The sequence below is a fragment of the Prionailurus bengalensis genome, chromosome A2 (assembly GCF_016509475.1).
Source record: "Prionailurus bengalensis isolate Pbe53 chromosome A2, Fcat_Pben_1.1_paternal_pri, whole genome shotgun sequence".
Classification (NCBI taxonomy): domain Eukaryota; kingdom Metazoa; phylum Chordata; class Mammalia; order Carnivora; family Felidae; genus Prionailurus; species Prionailurus bengalensis.
The window spans coordinates 35452969-35473685 of NC_057348.1; the positions used below are offsets into that span (position 1 = coordinate 35452969).

The following is a 20717-nucleotide window of genomic DNA, read 5'->3' on the forward strand; positions in this document are numbered from 1 at the left end:
ATGAATAGACTTTTCTCTTCTTTACATAAACAAATGTGTGTATACATAGATACTATGTTTGAAATGTAGATCTTTAGGAGTTTGGCCTGAATCCTGGTTTGAACACCCAGCTACATAGGTATCTTGAATTAATAAAACTGGATGGGCTAAAAAAAATGCTGCTGTAGTCCTTGGCCATTTGTAAATACTGTGCCTGCATAAGAAAATGGCTGAGTAGGACACAGCCATGGGCCACATGAGCAATCAGTCTATAACTCCTGGTTTCCAAGAATCCTAAGGGATTCCAGTAGCAACAATCAGTGCTTTGGGCTTATCGCGCTCTGATTAAAAATAATAATAAAAAAACTTAAAGTCTCCAATAGATTTCTATTGCAAGGAGCTCTGAAAAGGCAGGAACTTGGTTTGATGTGTGTACTGCTGTCTCCACAGAGCTTAGGGCAGTGTATGGACCATAAAAATTCAATTAATACATGAATAATGTAAGTTAAAGTCCTCATCAGTCAGAGTAGACTAGGTTATGCTGCAGTAACAAATAGCCCTCAAATCTCACTTGCTTAAAGAACAAGACATTTCTTATTCACTGTGTATATCCATTTTGGGTTGGTGGGAAAAGGGGAGGGCCTGTGCTCTGTGATCACTCAAGAATCCAGGCTGAGAGTGTGGCTAGTCCCTGTTCATGAAGCAAAGGCAGATGCTGCTTCAACAAATAAATGCTTCAGCCTCAAAAAGACACCATCAATTCTGCAGATACTTCATTGGCCAGAACTTTATGGCCCACTCAACCATAAAGGAGTTCGGATACTCAGACAGTCCTTCTATGGCCAGACTGTAGAAAGACCCAACTTCTTTGAAAGGTGTGAGAATAGTTTTGCTATCACAAAAAAGGTGGGATAATATACTAAATTGCCTTAAATGCCAATATTTGTTGATGCCTATAGTATTAGGACAAATGGTCATTGACTGCAATACAATGGACCGCAAGGTATTTGGGAGAAAAAACTGGAACTACGTTGATATTCTTGTTCCATCATATACATGTATTGAAAGTCACTTAAGCTTGAAAGAGCAAGTCTTTCTTCCAGTCTTTTTTTTGAAAAATTAACAATGCTTATCTGAGTGCCTTGAACATAATCCATTACTATGTCTTTCAAGCTTATTAAACTGAACTAATTTGTAGATAACTATGTTTAGCTTTTATTTAATCCCTAGAAAGGAAGAACATAATGGTAACTTTTTCAAAATGGTAGCCTTTATTAGTAAATGTGAACCTCCTTTTAATTTGAATGCATTAGCATAGCAAAAACAAAACCAAACAAAAATCATAAAGACTACCTTACACACATCTATATTTCAAAAGCCTGGAATGTGCTCAATATGTAATTCTTGAATGAATGAATAATACTTTTTTTGAGACCATCTTAAAGGTAAGGAAATAAGAAAATGTAATGGTTAATTTTGGGGTGTTGTTTTAACCATGAAATATTTTATGAGATGGGTTCTTGAGCCAGATCCCTGGAGTTTGATACCTGCCCTAAGGCTTACTAGCTATATTACCCTGAGCAAGTTTTTAAGTCTCCCTGTTCTCCCTCAGGTTACTTATCTTTGAAATGGAGATAAGAATGATAACACTTATCCTATGGAGTTAGTAAAAAGGATTAAGTTATACCTTATAAACAACATCATATAGAGTAATGCTACTCATAGCAAAAGTTCAATGCACATTAGCTGCTGCACTGCCATTATTATTTTTTCTTGAGATTGCACTATTGGTGTAAAATTTCTGTAGGTGTCACCAACACAACAATCATGAACCACTGAAATGAAACACACACTACTAACTAGAACTTTGGTGTTGTTACATATGTAATGTGCAATGGGAAAGACCAGTGGGGAAGAGCTCCGTGTCTGCAGGGCCTCTCACTCTTTCACTCTGTAAGATGAAAAAAGGGGATGGTTTCCAAAATAGCATGGTGGCAGCATTGGCCCTTCTTTATGACACCTGCACAAGGCAAGAGTATTCTGCGGTATTTCCAAAGGTTTGTGAACAAGGAAAATTATGGGAACCACTTTGATTTTCAAAAAAAGATGAAAGACTAAATTGTACTGATGAAATTTTGGGGTGATGGTGGGTGGTCTGGGCCGCCGGCGATGACAGAATTCTTGAAGACGTCTTTGGTACAAAAAGGTGATTTTATTAAAGAACAGGGACAGGACCCGTGGGCAGAAAGAGCTGCTCTGGGGTTGTGGCGGGTAAATGATTATATACCCTCAGGTTGGGAGTTAGGGATAGAGTTAAGTCTCTAAGGTATTTTGGAAGCAAGGTTTCAAGGACCTTGGGCTAGCTGTTGCTAGGGAAACGCCATTTATTACTGTTGAATACAACCTCAATCATGAGACCCTTCAGATGTATTTCGGGGGGCCATAAGCTTGGAGTATGATTGACATCACATATCTCGGGGTAGTTGAGACAAAGGAAGTAGACTTACAGGATCCCGGAGGTTGGGATAATGTTAAGCTAAGATTCCCTTTTGCCCCAAGCAAAGTGTCCTCATCAAGGCAGCTGAGCTCGTAGAGGGAGGTTACTTTCCTGGTGTCAAGGACTTGTCAATGGGCTGTAGGCAGTAAAGGAATTCAGTTTTTCATTTGCCGTAGTTTCCCACATTACCATGGCAAGCACTTAAACCCCCTTCCTCTGTTCTTGGGTAGCCAGGAGTGTCTGAGGAATATCACACATGTTCCACCTTGGAGGCGGGGGTGCCAGCCTGTTTTTGCCCTCAGCTTGTCCCATGCTCCCTCATTAGTATGACCTGTAACAGTGGCGACCACATTGGTTTTGTTCTCTGCCTTGTCCAAATGTCTAACACATAGTAGGTGCTTTATAAGCAATTCATGAAATAACTGAATGAGTATTTCTGAGAATCAGTGCTCATGCAGTCTGTAAGTGAAAACTAGGTCAACTTGCGTGCTCGTTGATGTTCAGGTACAATCACACTATGTTTCCAAAGAAGAGAGTGTCCAAAGCATAGTACTAGAAACAAAATATCCAATTTCTGAGTGTTTTCTCTCCCCACACCAGCATGTTATTAGAGGGAGAGGGAAATTTTTTAAAAAATGCCTTGAGCATATTTATTTGTCATAACCCAGCCTTTGATGCTGAAAATGACATGTTTCTATTTATTAAACATGTTCAAAAACGTCAGAAGGTTTCTATCGGGCTTATGCATATATTGTATTCCAAGTATACCATATTCCCAGATTTAGCTGCCAAAACAATCGACAGACTTAAATTTGTATAAGCCTAACAATATTTTTGGTTAACGTACTGGTTCAAAGAACGTGAAGAGGTAAGAAATGGCTCGCAGTTCACTTTCGCATTTATTGTTACAAGTCTAACCCCCATTAACACTATCAATATTAGCAGAATGCTTTTTCTTTTGTTTCTCCTTCCCTCTTCACTCTTTTGGCAAATGAAAGGCATCAGTAATAGCTCTACATAACATACCAGGCAATACAGTGTTAAAGTGCTGCTTGAGTTGTTGAAGAGTTAGTGGGCAGGCATTACAATTCACTGTAGCTGTAATAGAGGGTAATGTCACTTTAAGACATGTGATACTTTACAGAGGAGGGATGTATCGAAACAGACTACCAGACTACTGCTACTTACAGCACCGTATAGCAGCCCTGCTCCTGCATTTTGCTGCCTTACTCTGCCCTGAATGCACAGGACCGGGGATGGTCCGTCATTAACTGTAAACTGACTCTCATCAGGAAACTGCACATTATTCCACCATCCCTTCAGAGGTCTCATCAGGCAGAGGTGACGCCAGGAGATGATTTAAAGGTGAAAATGACAAGGTTTCCACCCCTCAAACCTTGGCTCCTTTTCTGACAATACAGTCTGAATGCACCCGATGTCTTCTTTACTGTGGAAATAGCATCGGAAGAAAAAACATATTTTTTAATCCTGATAAAGAAGATTATTGGGACGCTCTTTTTTAAAAAAAAAAATCTCCAATTGTGCACAGATGGATTTTAGAAAGTGTTAGAGCTTTCCAATGAACACTAATAGAGTACTCTGCTCTTGGCTGGATTTTTCAGGTAAGAAGCCTCTTTAAGGATTTAAGATTCAGAAAACAGATTTGTAACCTGTTCAGTCATATCTAGAGAACTATGTAAGGCTGGATGCATTATTTTGGTGGAAGACACTTATTAACATGGAGACAAGCTCTTGGTGAGAGTAAGCCATGAGAGTGATAATGCACGAGCCTTGGAAGTGATGCTAAGAATGAAAGAAAGTTAAATTAAAAAAGGAAAAAGAAGGAAAATACTGCAAATGTGAAGTCACAGTAATCTTTTTAAGTGCTAAAATATATGTGGGTGAATAAATGAGCAAGAGAAAGCACAGTCATTGAAAAACTGTTAAGTTTTGATTGTGGTAGGCTTTTTGAAAGTTGAGATGAATTCCTAGTGCATTTTAACTGAAATTCACAAGTAGTCAATGCATGCCACAGTCACCTCTATTTTGTCTTTCTACAATTTGCAGGGTATTTGAAAAAGGCCCCCAAACGCATTCATTTCAAGGTTCACAAAAGGGGTGTTGCTATTTATCTCTGCTGAAGAGACTGCATCTATGTTATATTGATAGTTCTGAAGACAATGAAGCTAAATCTGTTGTCTACAAAAGTAAACAGTGGGCAGTGAAAGTAATTATAAAGTGAATGGTCCATCTGAATCACAGAGTGAGGCATGAAAGGCACCATGCTGTTGCAAATAATGTTTTCCTACTTTGCACTTAATTATGGTTGTCACCATTTGTCTATTATAGTCCTAAACCCTTCTTAAAAGACTGCATCTCTCTCCTAAAGCCCATAAATTATCTTCTATTATGTCTGTATATACATATATGTGTGTGTGTGTATGTGTGTGTGTGTGTGTGTGTGTGTGTGTGTGTATCTTTCTGCTTTCTGAACATCACAGTTTTTGAAAGAGTGCCAATTTCCGTGAATAAAGAAACCACACTGGGAGGTCACTAGCAGATTTTAAATGTATAGTTGAAATACTTGTAGTGTGTAATTTGACAGTAGAAAATGTTAAAAAGGAACAATCTGGGTTCTGGAGCTCTAACAGAAAAGCATACACTTAACTGGATTCTTGTAGAGAAAATGCTTCCATATCACTGGCTGAGTAAGGACGATGCTTCAAGTTTGATTAATTTGGCAATATGAAATGCAGCATAAGGTGTTGTTTGAGAAATTGGACAATATGTAGCACAGTTGAATCTCTGTAGCTCCTAAGATCCTTATAGGTGCAGATAAGACTGTCAAAGTTTCAGCGCCTGAGAAAAGGTACATGTTCATCCATAAATACATACACCACCTGTATATGCATATTCATCAACACTATACAACACATGCCACAATGGGATCTTAGAAGGCAAAGCAATATTGTAAATTATGGCTCGCTCTAGGATAGAAGCATAGATGTGGCATCTGAAACTCATTTTGGCTGAAGACAATTCCTTCTGATTCTAAGTCCAGCCAGAAAGACCGGTTCTATCAGGAGATTACAACATGCCTCTGAGAAATGATTACTTAGTTTAGAAGACAGCAGAATGATTAAAAATTCATGACTGTAGAATTAAAAAAAAAAAAAAGGAATCCACTCTTTCCTTTCAGGCTTATGTCAGACTTACAATGAAGTTAGAAGGAACAGGAGTCTGCAGCTTTTCACTGCCTGGAATAACTATAGTTTAAAGATCATTGCGCAAAACAGGATGTATAGTCAGGATACTATGTTGCAAACTGCCTAACCCAAAGGCAAAAACTTGAATTCATTTCTGTGTTTTGGCAAGCCTTGGAGGTGGGTTTTGCAGAATTTCAAAAAGAATTCACGATCTCTTGGAGAGAGCTTTCCGTCAGTCCCACTTCATGGCATGACCTCTGCTGGGTTATTAATTCCAGCCAGCAAAGTAGCAAAGGGGACATGACGTCTGAGACCACCCCCCCTCCTTCTTTCATCATTGGGACTGACTGAGCTGGGGGCTTGAAGCTGGAGGTGATCCTTGCTGTCTCATGTTGTCTTTAGAGAATGGCAATGGTCTCTGCAATGTCCTGGGTCCTGTATTTGTGGATAAGTGCTTGTGCAGTGCTCCTGTGCCATGGAACCCTTCAGCACACCTTCCAGCAGCACCACCTGCACAGACCAGGTAAGTCGGAAGCTGGCTCCAATGCAGCCTCCAGTCTCGCTGCTGTCACCTTAACAGATGGTGGAATGTAAGTGACAGAAAGTGCTATGATGTGGGCAGCTTGCCTCTGAATTCCAAGACATATTGTTGGCTGGATGCTTGGGGGGGATCCTAAAATGCCTCAGAGGTATTTCTATTAATTTCTCAGGAAAAAAACAAAGCAAAACAAAAAAAGGTCTTCGCTGAGATCTCCCTGCCCTCTTCCTCACGCCTTAAAAAGTAGAAGTCATTGTTTTTTGGGGTACTTTGGCCAAGAGCAAAATATTCTGCACAAGGTGGGATAACTTGCAAGACTTGAGGATTTTTTAGAGGCAAAACATGATCTTTGCTACCAATAAAATAATGTGTATATATTCCTGGGATAGCCTATCTAAGAGTAGATACTCTAATGTCGGTGTCTATGCAGCTCAGAATTTGGGGGGGATGTATGTGCCAAAATTAACTTTGGAAGTAGTTTGTCAATGAGAAAGAAATTTAAAAATAACTTACTATTTCTTGTCTGGTTTAATTTGTCTCCTTTCCTTTCTCCCTTCACTTTCTGTTCTTCCAGTTTGTTCGGCGGCTTTTTTTTTTTTTTTCTTTCTCTTTCTCTCTCTTTCTTGACACTTTCAGGAACACGTTGCCTGTAGCCTGATTTTCCCCCCTATGTTGAATTTTGATTTCCGGACGCATTTTTCTTTCTTTGCCTTTCTGTTTAAAGTACATTTCTCATCCTTCCATGGCCTCACTCTTCAGTCTGGATTTTTTTTTTTTTTTTTCTTCTTCTTTGCCTTTCTCGTTACTGTCCCCCAGCTCGATTGTCCTTACCCTCCCTGGTTATCTGAAGATTTCTTTCCACATTCTGTTTAATTTCAGCCTTTGCGTTGGTTTACTCCCCCCTCCACCTGCGCCTGTTCCCCCCCCCCTCCTCCCCCCCCCCCTCATCCCCAAGTCCGGGCTCGGGGGGACTAGTTGCGCGGCAAGCTCCAGATCCTCAGTTCTGAAACGCTCCCAGCCCTCCAGCCCCTCTCCAAATTCTTCCTGGCCTCCTCCCAAACGTTCGGCTCGTTCCAGCTGCGCGGTCCAGCGTCCACGCCTTAGCCTTTCCCTGGCTCCGCAAGAGGCCTGGGCACCAATCCTGGGCTCCTGGGCACAGTCGTCCAGCAACATCTCCCGGGGCGCCGCTTGCTGCCTCCCCCGGCTGATTCCGGGCTGCTGGCAGGAAGGAGCGCGCGAGGGTGCAGCCCTGGGTCCTCCCGCGCGCCCGCACCGGGCTGCAGGGGAGCGCGCGAGCCGCAGGAGCCTGGCCACCGTGGGAGGAGGGGGCGGGGGCGGGGGGGAGGGGCTGGGGGCGGCCTGAACCCCGGGCTGCGTCTGGGCCCCAGCCACCCTCACTCCTCACGCCCCGGGTGTGGGAGGGAAGGCGAGCGGGCGCTGGTGCCCCTGCAGGCGGGCACAGAAACCGCTCTGCCGCCCCTGCCGCGCGCTCGCATTTCTGCCTCGTGGGTCCTGAACCCGGAGCGGGGACCGCCACACCCCCAGGCTTCCGCGCCGAGGTGGAGGAAGAACAAACGTAGGTTTTGGAATCTTCAGGTTAGTCAGTTAATCGCCAGTCTGTTGTGGCGAAAATGCCTTTGACTTGTTACAGCCTTACAAATAACGCGGGAAATCTTCATGCATTGTAATACTGAACAATAAGACTTCCTAACAGACGTAACTGTTGTGAGTGTCTCAGGCACAGTGTCACGTTGTCTTAGTCCCCATGCAAGTAGGTTCTGCACCCCACCGCCCCAAACGTAGCGCTGCCTCCCCCCACCCCCCATCCTGTTGCCCAGGAGACCGAAGTTCTGAGGGATCTGGTGACTAGTGCGAGAAGGCACAGCCAATAACTGCCAGTGGAAGTCAGGACGGTCTGATGTCACCTCCCTGCCCTGTTTCCCAGGGAGGGGGTAATGCCTCCCAGAGCACAGAATGGCCATGCCAGGTAGCCTCTTTGAGGAGGTCTGAACGGTTTTCCATAATTTGTGAAAACTTCCAAGCTATGTTAATTCCTGGACTCTTTTAAATTGCAAACCCATTCTGAAAGGTGGCCCCCGGCAGAGGCCATCAGTGGTGTCCTTGGTTGGTGTGGAGCTCGGGCCAGGTCCTCCTGTCTGTGACTTAACATCAGATGGCATGACCTTGGGAAAGTCACTTTTCTTCTCTGAGCCCAGTTTCCCATTTAGGGGTATTACGGGGGGCGTAAATAAAATCGTCTTTGCGGAAGTGCTTTGCAAACCTGTGAAGCTCTTCATAAATATCAGCGATTACTGACTTGTCCCCTTAATGGACTGCAAAGGTACTTGTCAGAAACGCTGAATGAGTCAAGTTTTGCTGTGCACACAGCTAATACTCCACCTGGGACAAAAATCTCGTTTTACTCTTGTGAATGTTTTTTGTTTGTTTTTTTAGCTCTTTGATACCTGGCTAGACTATATCACCAATTGCCATGTGTCTGTTACACTCAGTTTGTATAGTTGTGAAATATAGTATGCTTTGCAACGCGTGCTTTCACTTAGACTATCTCTGTTAATCAGTTAATACATGAGGTTTTTTTGGTCAGGGGTTATGGCCATGCTACTTGTAAGTAAATCCTTAGGGGGCTTGTTATCAAAATATTATAATCTTAAACTGAGAAACATTAAGTTCTGACTAAAATGAAACTCAGTGTTTGTTTTCTCCACTGTCGACTGATAGAAATTGCTTATCATCATCAATGCGTGGTTGATCCGTGTGTCAAATACCCTAAGAAATTTTAGTGCCCAAACCAATTTCAACTGAAGTGCTTACACATTTGAGATCCATTTCGGATTCATTGGTGAAATTAAGAAACTATATCTACTCCTTTCTCGATGCAGAAAGATTAAAATGATATCAGAGTGAAAGTCCAATTGTTCTACGTAATAGGTTTATTCAACTTTCTTGGGTTTTCAACAATAGCTGCGAAGATTAAAGCGATAGATCTTGGACATAGCAATATTCTAGATTCTTTCAGTCAGAAATACAATCTCCTTTAATACAATCTGTTTTGATTTTAAGAGTAAATATATGCTTTTTGTGATGAGAGTTGTGATGTTTCCCTTTGTGAGCCTTAAATCTTCAGGGACACTAATGAAATGTGTATGAAAACAAGAGAGAAATCAGGACCGGTTATCTGTGACAATCCACCCCTAAATGAGCAAATAAATAAATAAATAGCTGGATAAATGAGCAAAAAGGAAAAACATAATCTCATTTTCTCAAATCAGTTAAAACAAGTGACATGATGAGAAAAAATGAGACACCAGGCAGACCCTGAGCTTTGCCACATTTGCCTAAGCTTGAAAAATCGCCTCTTTCATAAAGCAGGAGCAGGCGGACACAGCGTGCATACCAAGTATCCGGGAAATGTGAAAAATGACAAATCTTTCCCTCAGAGCCCTGAGTGGGGGAGAGGGAAGGCTTTACAGCTGCCTCCTCACCTGCTTAGGAGCGGCTGGTCCCCCTCTTGCCAGCCTCTTACCGGCAGCCCCTTCGCCATCCCTTACACAGGAAGATTGATGGTCTTCCCATCCTAAGTAGCCAATTTCAGTCTCTCAAGAAATAATCCACTACACTGACAGATGAGTGGAATTTGACGCGACGTTCCCCTTGTCAGACTGTGCCGCACCTGGATGGCACCAGCCGGCCAGGGTCCTGTAGGGGAAATGGTTGGAGATTTGGGCCAATTTCTGCTGTCAAAACATGAAATCGGGACAATGTTTTTTGCGAGCCCATGAATTTGAGATCTGTCTTCTCAGTACAGTGGGTTAGTACACAAACAGAATCAGAGTAGGTTAACTGGAAAACGGGCTGGTTTTAATGGATTTCCCTGTAGACCCAAAGTACTTTCTCTTTTCCGTATTTCTGGTATTAGGAACACACCATTTATTTTCACTTACTCACTAGTTAAGGAGGATTAAAATAGTCAATCACATGGAAGTGAATTTTAAAAGTACACAAATTCGTGAAATGAGCTGTATGTTAACAGATTTGTAATGTCAATATTTTAATATTTGGTCAAACCAAGTTTTTATTTTGGTAACGATGTCGGAAATTGCCATGATAACTTGAAGAATACCTGTGCCCTTATACACACACACACACACACACACACACGCAGACACACGCACATGCACACACACACATAATTTTATAAAGGAAGACTAAACAACGAAAACCCAAAAGTGGTGTTCTCTTGTTTCAGGTAATTAAAAAAGACAGCTTCAACTCTTTGTGATCGTTAGTTATTGTGTAACAGGTGAGAAAGGATGAATGGTTCGCTGGACGTAACTATCTAAATTTAGAATTAGTTTTTCTCCCTTATGGATATATGAATTATGACAGTAAGTTTAATGGTTACTTAATTTTGAGTGTGTGGGTATGTGTGTGGGGGGTTGTTCTTGAAACTTAATGAAATATGGATCATTTCAAAATACTTTAGTAAGAAAAGATCCTTGGGATTCTTTAGTAATTTAAAATTATAAAGATAAATTACATGAGACAAGAAGTTTTAAGTGCCTAATGAATCATTTATTCTTGAGTCGCTGCTATTGTATTGACAGGTGTATATGGAAATGATGTATGGAAAGATTACACTTAATAGAATTGTCTATGTAACTCATACTTGGCCTTATTTAAAACTGTATTAAGCAAAACTGTGTATTTAGAGGTATTCGTTTATGACTTAATGATTACAAAGGGAATATCACCATCCATTTAAAAGTGTGGTGTTTTTGGTTAAAATATTAAAAAGCTTTCTCGTATGTCTTATACTTGTTTTTACCTTACTATTCAATATTACTGTACTGAAAGTTGCTTAAGGAATATGCATTAGAATACCCTGGCACATTACAATAAAGCATTGTTTTACAATTATAATATAAAAGAAATTGTCAGAACAACATTGGTTGCGTGTTGGCTTTTTAAGAATTTGTACCACTACTGGATTGCTAAGTGTAGCGAATTGACCTGAGGATTAGAGCAGACAGGTTGTTATTTGGTGTAAGCTCGTGCTAGTGATAATCCATTGATCATCTGATTGATGATATTGACCTTGTCTCAGAGTCAGCTATGGACATTTGATAAGACTTCAAATTATCCAAACCAAGTAGAGATGCAAATAAGTATTTCCTGTCAATCTCATGAGTTTATAGGAGAATTATTACAGTGCTATATGAATATTGTTATTTATGTGAGCTTGAGCCTATGGCCTCAATTCATAGTTAAGGAAAATAAATATTATACCACACTGAAAACAAGTATTTAGGAGTGGCCCAAAGGAACATTAGAGTTCAGTTGTCAATTTCTTAAAGTTCATTTGAGATGACAACTTGAACTTTTTGAAAAACTGTTCCAGTTTTAAGCTGTGTGAAAATCTCAAAGTTTGATTGTATACCTTGGTATACCATTTTTTTGAAAACAATTCGGCAGTGTGTCCCAAAGTGTAAAATGTGCAGATCCTACGTAATTCCATTTTGGTATGCTTATCCTAAGAAAACGATTGGACAGGTTTAGAAAAGTGAATGTTAGGATTTTGTTAATTTAACGGCAAATAGTTGGAGGAGAGTTTTATCTCCGTCAAAAGGAGTTTGGTAGGGCGCCTGGGTGGCTCAGTCGGTTAAGCATCCGACTTCAGCTCAGGTCATGATCTCATACTCCGTGAGTTCGAGCCCCGCGTCGGGCTCTGGGCTGATGGCTCAGAGCCTGGAGCCTGCTTCCGATTCTGTGTCTCCCTCTCTCTCTGACCCTCCCCCGTTCATGCTCTGTCTCAAAAATAAATAAACATAAAAAAAAATTTTAAAAAAAGGAGTTTGGTAAAGTAAGTCATTGTACACCTGAACAGTGGGATTCAATGTAGCCACTGCAAAGGGTGAGATGGATTTATATGCACTGTTAAGGAAAAATGCCCATGATGTACTGCTGAGTGAAAAAAACAAGGAACGAAATATACAGTTTCAAAACAATTTTGGAAAAAATATTAGCGCAGACATAAAATAATGTCAGAAAGTATATAAACATTCCCTATATAGTGTTAGTTAAACCTGGTGTTAGGCCAGAATGACTTAGACTTTTTATTTCCTATACTTACGTGTTTTATGGGTTTGTTTTTAATGTGGGTATACATTACTTTTTTAAAAGAAACTTAAAATATTAGCTGTAGAGAGTTTTATGGTAAAATTAGAAATGTATTGGGGCGCCTAGGTGGCTCAGTTGGTTGAGCATCCTACCTCAGCTCAGGTCACGATCTCATGGGTCATGGGTTCGAGCCCTGCGTGGGGCTCTGTGCTGACGGCTCAGAGCCAGGAGCCTGCTTCAGATTCTGTATCTCCCTCTCTGCCCCTCCCCTGCTCTGTCTCTCTCTCTCAAAAATAAATAAACATTTTTTTTAATTAAAAAAAAGAAATGTATCACACTGATCCTAGTTTAAGGAGAAAGAAAAACAAAATTGTCATGAGGCCCTTTTCCTTTTTAGAGCCTTAATCCAATAAAACGTCTAGGCCAGCATTTTCCAGTTCACAAAATGCTGTACCCTCACGATGCTCCTTGGAAAAAAGCTGTTAAGTGTTGGGGCAGTACTGACTGTCTGGTATGTTCTCCTCTCGGAGATTTGCAGTGCATGTGATGTGTATACAAGTTCTGGAAAGATTTGCAGATAGGAAACTTGATTGTGTTGAACTAAAAATTTCCAAACACTTTTATTTTACTCGGGCAATGTCTCAAGTATCTATTCTTATCACATGCATTGAGAAGCGTGACCCGAAATAATTCTAGAAACCTGTGCTATTCATCTTCTTATCTCTCACTTTTAGTAAGGAATTTCACATATAATAGGTGCTCAGAAAATAGTTGTTATGTTATTAAGTGAAGAAGGAATGAATGTTCTGGTAAAATCTGAACCTCTCCCTCATTTGTTACTACTTGTGTGTGAGTGTGTATGTATATATGGATGTATATGTATATGTGTGCATGTTTGCAATTCAGAGATACCTCAAATGGAGAGTGATGTAAATATTAAATTGTCAGTATAGCATATGCGTGTGTGTGTGTGCGTGTGTGTATTTTTTACAATATCTTTGTGTAGCTTTTTACTCTATTTAATATTTGACAGCACTTCCATTAATCACAATAATCCAAAGAATATGCTTAGGGATGTAGTACAAAATTAAATCCCTAAGGTTTTCAGTCACAGCATGGGTTTTTTTTCCTATAGACTTAGAAAATATTGTAAGTGTGGTCTTCAGGGACTGAAGAGAAACTTCACTTCGCAAATAAGGGAAGGCCTTCTGCTCTCAAATTGTTTGATAGCAAGAGAAAAATTCACTTCATCTTTGTAGCAGGGAGAAAATAACAACAGACAGCAATTTTTCCTTTCTTTGGGGTAGAAAGAAAATGAATTATTTTGTTAACAATTTGTGTAAACTAATTGGATTTTTCTAAAGATAATGTCTTCAAAGCACTTAGGGGACCATGCTGGCGCACTATTTCTTTCTCCTTCCCCCATCTTTATATAATAAAGGTTCAGAGAAAGAAAAGACAGATGATATAATCACAGCAATTTTCTCTCAGAAGATGGATGGATATGCTGAGTGATGTGGCTATTCATTAAGCAGATCCTTCCTCCATGCAGGGAAGGAGTCAAACCAAATCTCACCCAGAGTCCAGAAGGGAGGAAGAGCCCCATCCTCAGCCAAGGTCATTGTTCTGCTGTTGCCATCACCTGTATTTACCTTTACTGTGTCCTGACTAGACCTACTCTTTTAGGCATGCTTCTGTTTTACCCAAGAATAAATGCAAGCTGAGTCTGTATACACCCAAAGGCGTGTGTGTGTGTGTGTGTGTGTGTGTGTGTTTCCCCCGAATGTAGATGAAGAATGGATGGATTGAGTCATAAGCTCTGAAGTGACTACAGTATGTCAGCCCCCAGGTTTAGATGAGCTACCACACAATAGGAAGAAAAAGCACTTCAGTGCTCTTGAAATTGGTAATATATCTTAGATTAGGGTCAGCAGGCTGGCAGATCATACTTCTCACTGAATAAATGTTGTGTAAATATTCAATAAGTATTTTTTTATCAACTAGGCAAGAACTTTACATCCTTTAAGAATGCATATACTGGCAGGAAAACACCACATTAAGCCTTTTTTATATGGAATGGTAATGAGAAGGGAGCCGCAGAGTAGGGTTAGGATACTGGAGCATTGAGATCTCCCATAAGTTGTCGATTGCAGGCCTCCAGTAAGAGGGTGGATGGAAACAATGATTTTCGTATTTTGTATAGATGTCCCAAAGAGGCCATCGGTGCATCTGCAAACATAAAGTATATTCTTGTCCATCATAGATGGACAAGGCAAATACCTTCCTAGACCAGTTAACAAAAATGATTGGATCCGCCTAGGGGCCAGACATGACAAAATGGTGACAACCGTAGCAGCTCAAGAGCACGTGTGCATCTAGAGGGCCCATTGCATCCTTAGCTATGCCCAAAATGGGCTCAGTGTGACCAGATCATCCGAAAGATCAAGGCACGCTGGGAACTTAGAATCTTATGTATAATTTCCTTATCTTTTAAATGTCAGGTGGACCAGACAGAACTTGACTCACGGCTATATCCCACCTGTAGGCTGTTAGCGTCTGACCTCGGACAAGATTATCTCCAGCTCCAACATTTTTTGATTTCTAATGAATTTCTCAAATCCTTTTATGCAAGAAGGGTAGAGAAAGGTGAAGGGCAGTGGGGCTAAAAGGGGAAATTCTATGCACATCTCTCTTGGCTTGCTTTAAAATCATGCCTGCAGTTTTGGCCTCTCCTGACTTATCCCCAACATGCCTAAAGCGTTGAGTCTCTGGGCATTTTGTATACAGCTACTAACTGGTATCCCTGGGAGTCTGATAAACAAAGAGCATTTATATAATGAAGTCAATGGCCTGAAAAGAGGTCTCCTTTGAATCTTAGCTAAAAATAAATTAATTTTCCTTTGGATTAAAGTTTGGCAGAAGGAATAAACTACAAATGTAATGAAACAGAGGTTAGCATCAGGCAGAGTACTATTGCCTATATAAAATGCTGAATTTTAATACTTTATTAAAGTTTTCAAAATGCAATCTGCAGTCCACTAGTAGGTTATAAATTTATCTTGAAACTCAACATTGTTTGGGGGTTTTTTGGTGTTTGTTTTTGTGTTTTGCTGTTCTTCTGCTTTTAAGATCTCATGTGCATTCATTTTGTATATGAATAGTCTACTTATTAGTATACCAACTGAATTATCCTTCTATTAGAATGACATGTAACTAAGGTTTACTGAGCTTTCTTAATTCAGTATTCTATTAAGAAAACTGGCTGCCAGCTCTTGGAAACATTGCAAAGTGCCTGCAGGCAAATAATTAGAATTCATGCAATTTGGGGAGGGATAATTTGTTACCAGTGTAACTTGAGTGTTGTTTGAGTTGTTAGTGATTTTCAATTGCTGTGGTCTTTGCTTTTTAATTATAAATTAGCGTTGGTTTAGTTTCATCATTATCAATTAAATTTGCTGTGGCCTGTTTCATTAACCGTATAGTCTGTAATGATGCATATTTGCATGTTTTGGATTTTAGACTTACCAAAGAGTAGACTTTAAGACATTCTTGAATTGTGGTTCAGAAATGAATAACGTATATCCATATTTGAAAACACGTGAATGTAATCACTCTCAAACTATTTCTATGGTGACACTTATATAGTGGCATTGTTTAATACTGCCTGTTAACTTCTATAACAACAGTTCTCAAGATAAGTAACATTTTCGGTTTGTTTTTTATAACCACAGGACATCATGTTATAACAAATGAGCATGTTAGTAGGCTCATCTTATTTTATAAAAATAATTAGTGATTCCTAAGTGTATCTTTCCAAATATTTATTAACTGAGTATTTTCCCACTGGGAAATGGAAATAGGTTGGAATTGGATATTTCATGTTTTTGGTGTACTGTGGGCAGGAAAGTCTGAACACAAATATTTAATGAAGAAGTTGTAACTAGAGAAGCCCTATGTATAACTCTGAATTAAGAAATATGTGGCATGGCAAAAAATAAAAATAAAACTGTTTTTTTCTGAAATAAAATGTTAAGTTATAAGACAAGGAGAGGGTGCTATGGAAGCTTCTCAGATGAGGTCTTATTAGGTGAATTGTTTTTGTAGCTTCTTATGTGTTTTTATCTGATGAAAATGCAAGATGCCATGTATCAAACATGTGCTTGAGAAACTAGGTCACTGGGTGAATATTTGTAGGGCAACATTTTTGACAGCTACTCCCAGGATTGTTTAGAAGTAACAGCAGATTTATGGCATACAAGCTGCCAATCTCCAGCCCTCCATCTATCACAGGCCCAGGTCATCAATCACAATGTGATTATTCCCACAGAGCCAGGATGTGATTTCAGAATCTTTCTCAATCTCTTCGCCAAACACCGCCTATCCATTGATGGTCAGTGGTGCGCAAGTTGGGAGTCTTTGTCGATCTCTGTTGTGGGTTAATTGACCGACCATCTCAAGAATCTGTTTCCTATCCAAAAAAAGTACACGCCATGAAACATTTCATTAAAAAATAAGAACGATGAGCCAAATGGAAATTAAATCAAAATCTAAAGAGCTGCACGTGTGTCGTAGCTGCTGTTTAAGATAGTGCGGCATTAGACAATTCTCTCGAATAGTGAGAGTTACAAAACTCTCTTTTCATTTCCTCTGGAAGTTTTTTCATTCCTTTCTCCATTCTTCTGTATCTCTAGGTCTAAGATGCTGAGTGGTTTATGATATGAGCTCTAACCAAACAGCATGCTGTATGATCAAAAAGCATGAAGCCAATTCTGAGCAGACTGGATTTGGGAAGCTCTTGCGGAGGGGGGATTTTGTGTTGGGCTTTGAATGTTGGAAAGGAAGTCAGCTAACAAGAGAGGATCGAGGGTAGCCTGTTCAACTAGAAGGAACAGAACAAGTAAACCTGAAGCAGGTAGTGGGGATGTGGTGGGCTAGGGACTTGGATGGATATTGGCCTTAAACTGGTTGGAGAAACTTTGGATTATTCCAATTAAAGGGAAAGCAAGATTTACTTTTTCTTCGTCACTATTTTATATTCTGAGGGCTGCCTTATCAATGTACACTGATGACCGCAGTTGGAGAGCTAGGTAAGATGGAAGGAAAGAGTCCCAGTATCTACAGTTAAGGTCTCTATGGAAAGCAAATCAGTTAACTACGAAAAACCCAGGCACTGCACTCTGGACAGATTCTCTGAGTCCCCATCGTGAGGCCTTTCGCACCTTTGAATTGTTGTTACCTTTATGTAAGGAAGGCAAAATATGTTACTACGGTTGACTTGAAGTCTGGTTGTTATATTAGAGAAAACTGCATATCTCTAAACCAAAATCTGAGGATAAATAATTTTTGATTTTTAACAGACAACCAATTTAATATTCATTATCAACAAATGTTTGCTGACTGCTTACTAGGTACAGAGCGCTATGCTTCCACAGTAACGGTAGTGATGCCGCTTTATTGTCACTGGTTTAACTGTACTTTCCCCACTAGATTGTCAGTTCTGTGAGGGTAGGGAGCCCCCCGCCCCCTGCCCTGGTCTGGCAATGCCTGACACTGCGTCTGCTATATGGCGAGAGCCAAATAAATAACTGCCGAATGAGTGGATGAATGGATGAATGATGCTAGGAATTTGATGTCTCATTGAATCCTCACAATAAACTTGGGAGGTAGATCATCTTTGCATTGAGCCAATGAAAAATATAAACTGAGTTAACTGATTTATTCAAAGCCATGTAGCTTGGGAGGGCAAATTGAGAATGTTTCCAGCCTCTGAATAACAGCTCAGTTTACTGAGTGTTTGCTGTGGGGAGGTCCTGATACGGGCTGATTCTTAGAATATGACATTTGAACTCTGCCCCAACCCTATGTGGTTGGTGCTGTTACCTCCGTTGTACAAAACACTGCAGAATTGTGCATTATAGTTATAAAGCTGAGAGGAAAACTTAGGTTTGGCACTGACTCGCACTCCGGTAGTCTTTCCATCACAGCCAAGGACTGCTATAGCCCTTAGGAATATCAGGAAGTTAGTCCTGGTTAATTTAAATTACAAAACAAATTTCTGTGTTAAGAGCATTAGGGTAGCTGGGTCACTTAATAATTTTGAGTCTTGTGGCTGAGTAATGCTTTAGTCTCAATTTTGCTGTGCAATACCCCTGCCTGAAACCGTGTTCTCTTACTGGGTTAACAGCACCTCATTTTCAAATATTTTTTACAGTCTCCTAGTATTTTGTTTTGTTTTGTTTTTGTTTTTAGATTTTGGAGACCCTTTTTGCGCTCCATGTAGCAAAGCAACAACATAGGATAAATCTACATTTATTAGACTCGGTCTTAGTGTAGATTTTCTGTTTCACTTCAAATGAAGTTGTAAATCATTCACACTGGAAAAGAATTCTCCCTAATGGCAGTTTAACTTTTTGATAAGATTTTTTTTTTTGGTATTCATCATATTGAGACTTTATAAATTATCTAGAATATTGTAAAGTGGGCTGACCTTTCTGGTAAGTGGTTTGATCATTTGTAGTAGTGTCTTTTTGCTGAAGTATGAAATTTGCTGTCTTTCACATTAAACTTGCTAGATCTGTAGCCCAGTAACATGCTAGGTAGAAATTGCTTATATAATTGAATCTGAAGCCTCCCTTTTAAATTCCTCTCATCATCAAAATAAATCTTTGTTCCAAAATATCCCTGTGGCTAGTGATGGCAGATTCCCAATACAAAGCCCACTCTTCCTATGGTTATACCATTGAAGGCATTGCTAACCAACCCAGGTTCAACCTCTGAATCCTTCCAGGTACAATGCTTCAATCACTGAGTTGTTAAAGGAGATACTGATGATTTCAAAAACAACCACAACCTGGGCACCCAGGTGGCTCAGTCAGTTAAGTGTCTGACTCCTGATTTTGGCTCAGGTGGCTCCATTGGGCTCCGTGCTGACAGCGTGGAGCCTGGTTGGGATTTTCTGTCTTCCTCTTCCTCTACCCCCCCCCCCCCCCAGCACACACGTGCTCTCTCGTGCGCTCCTGCACACGCACTGATGATCTCTCAGAAAAATAAATAAATAAACATTAGAAAAAAACACAACCGCCCCAAAACAATCATCACTTAGCATATATTATGTCACATTCTGTGCAAAGTGCCTTATATGGATTTATCTGTTTAATTTTAAGATGAAACATATTGGCCATTAATGGTCTAGGCTGTCTTTATATGTAATTTAACTCACCTCTCAAGGTGGGCCATGTTATTCATTTACAAATAATGATTGAAATAATTTAAATAGTCAAGGTAATATATAGCACTTGGAAAGGTTCCCACAACAGGGTAAGTCCCCCTTAAGGCAAGTATAGCATCTCCATACATCTTTGAAAATTGGGTAGAAAGTTGACATGCCTGCAGGTGTTTTCCCCCACCTCCCCCTCTTTGTTACCAGTTACTCTTGGCACAAGGAACCTATAGAGAGAGGAGCAGTTTGGTGTACAAGGTGAACCAAGGTTTTGCATTCCACCTCTATCATTATTATACTATTAGCTCTAAATATGGGCAAATGAGTGTAGCTCTCCTTGCCTCATCCATAAAATGGGGATCCCTGTTTACAAAATCCCCACTTTGCAGGTTTGCATGAAGAATAGAGTGATGTCTATTCTATATGTGCCATACGGTAGGTATCCAGCATATGGTATCTTATTATATTGTCCTCTAAGTATATGAATGTCAATGCGAAGATGGCCGAGAAGAGCTTGATACTAACACATACCTCCCTAACAGTTTATTGTACAAAAAAGGATGCCCATAGAAATTTTGCAGCTTGAATTTACTTTCATTTTATGATCACACCTGAGTCTTTTGTTAATAAAATCTATATACTTAGCACAGTTTAAAGATAGCGATTTTATAGACAATCTCTATGTAATGGGTTGGCATGGGTGCTAAGTCAGTATGAACAGGTCAGTACTTAATAGCATCCTTCCTTCCAATGGCATTTCTCTATGTAGTTACTGATGAAGGTGCTTTAATCCATAAGTTTTGGTAGAGTCTGCGTGATGCCAAATAATAGTGAACTTTGGTTAATTAACTTAAACATCTGGCCAATAACTCATTAGTGGGAAATAGTCTAGAAGTCAGCATTGGTGCTTTGTGATTCTCAGAATGCATTATGTCCTTATTATAACTCTATTAAAAGAGCCACTAATCAACTGAAATCTGATACTATTTATCTGTGTTTCCTCCAGTGTGTTTTCTTTCCACTATTTGACTTCTTACAATAACCCATCCCTTCTTTTTCATAGACCCCATCAGCCAAAGGAAGAAACCCAGGCGTATACTGATAAACTCATGAGTACCTAAATGGTCATAGGTTTCATTA

At 40.0% G+C, this 20717-nt stretch overlaps 1 protein-coding gene across 2 annotated transcripts in view; it reads left to right on the forward strand.

The window, feature by feature from the left end:
• Window positions 1-3305: 3305 nt before the first annotated feature.
• The window catches only part of TAFA1 (TAFA chemokine like family member 1), a 512889-nt gene continuing 495477 nt past the window's right edge, over window positions 3306-20717 (forward strand). The window contains exons 1-2 of one of the 2 annotated variants that reach the window (XM_043587898.1): window positions 3306-4098; window positions 6085-6205. In XM_043587898.1, the coding sequence (XP_043443833.1) occupies window positions 6088-6205 (118 nt within the window). In that variant the 5' untranslated portion in view covers window positions 3306-4098; window positions 6085-6087. Of the gene's footprint in view, window positions 4099-5695; window positions 6206-20717 lie in introns of those variants that run through there. The other variant, XM_043587899.1, reaches the window with a different exon arrangement.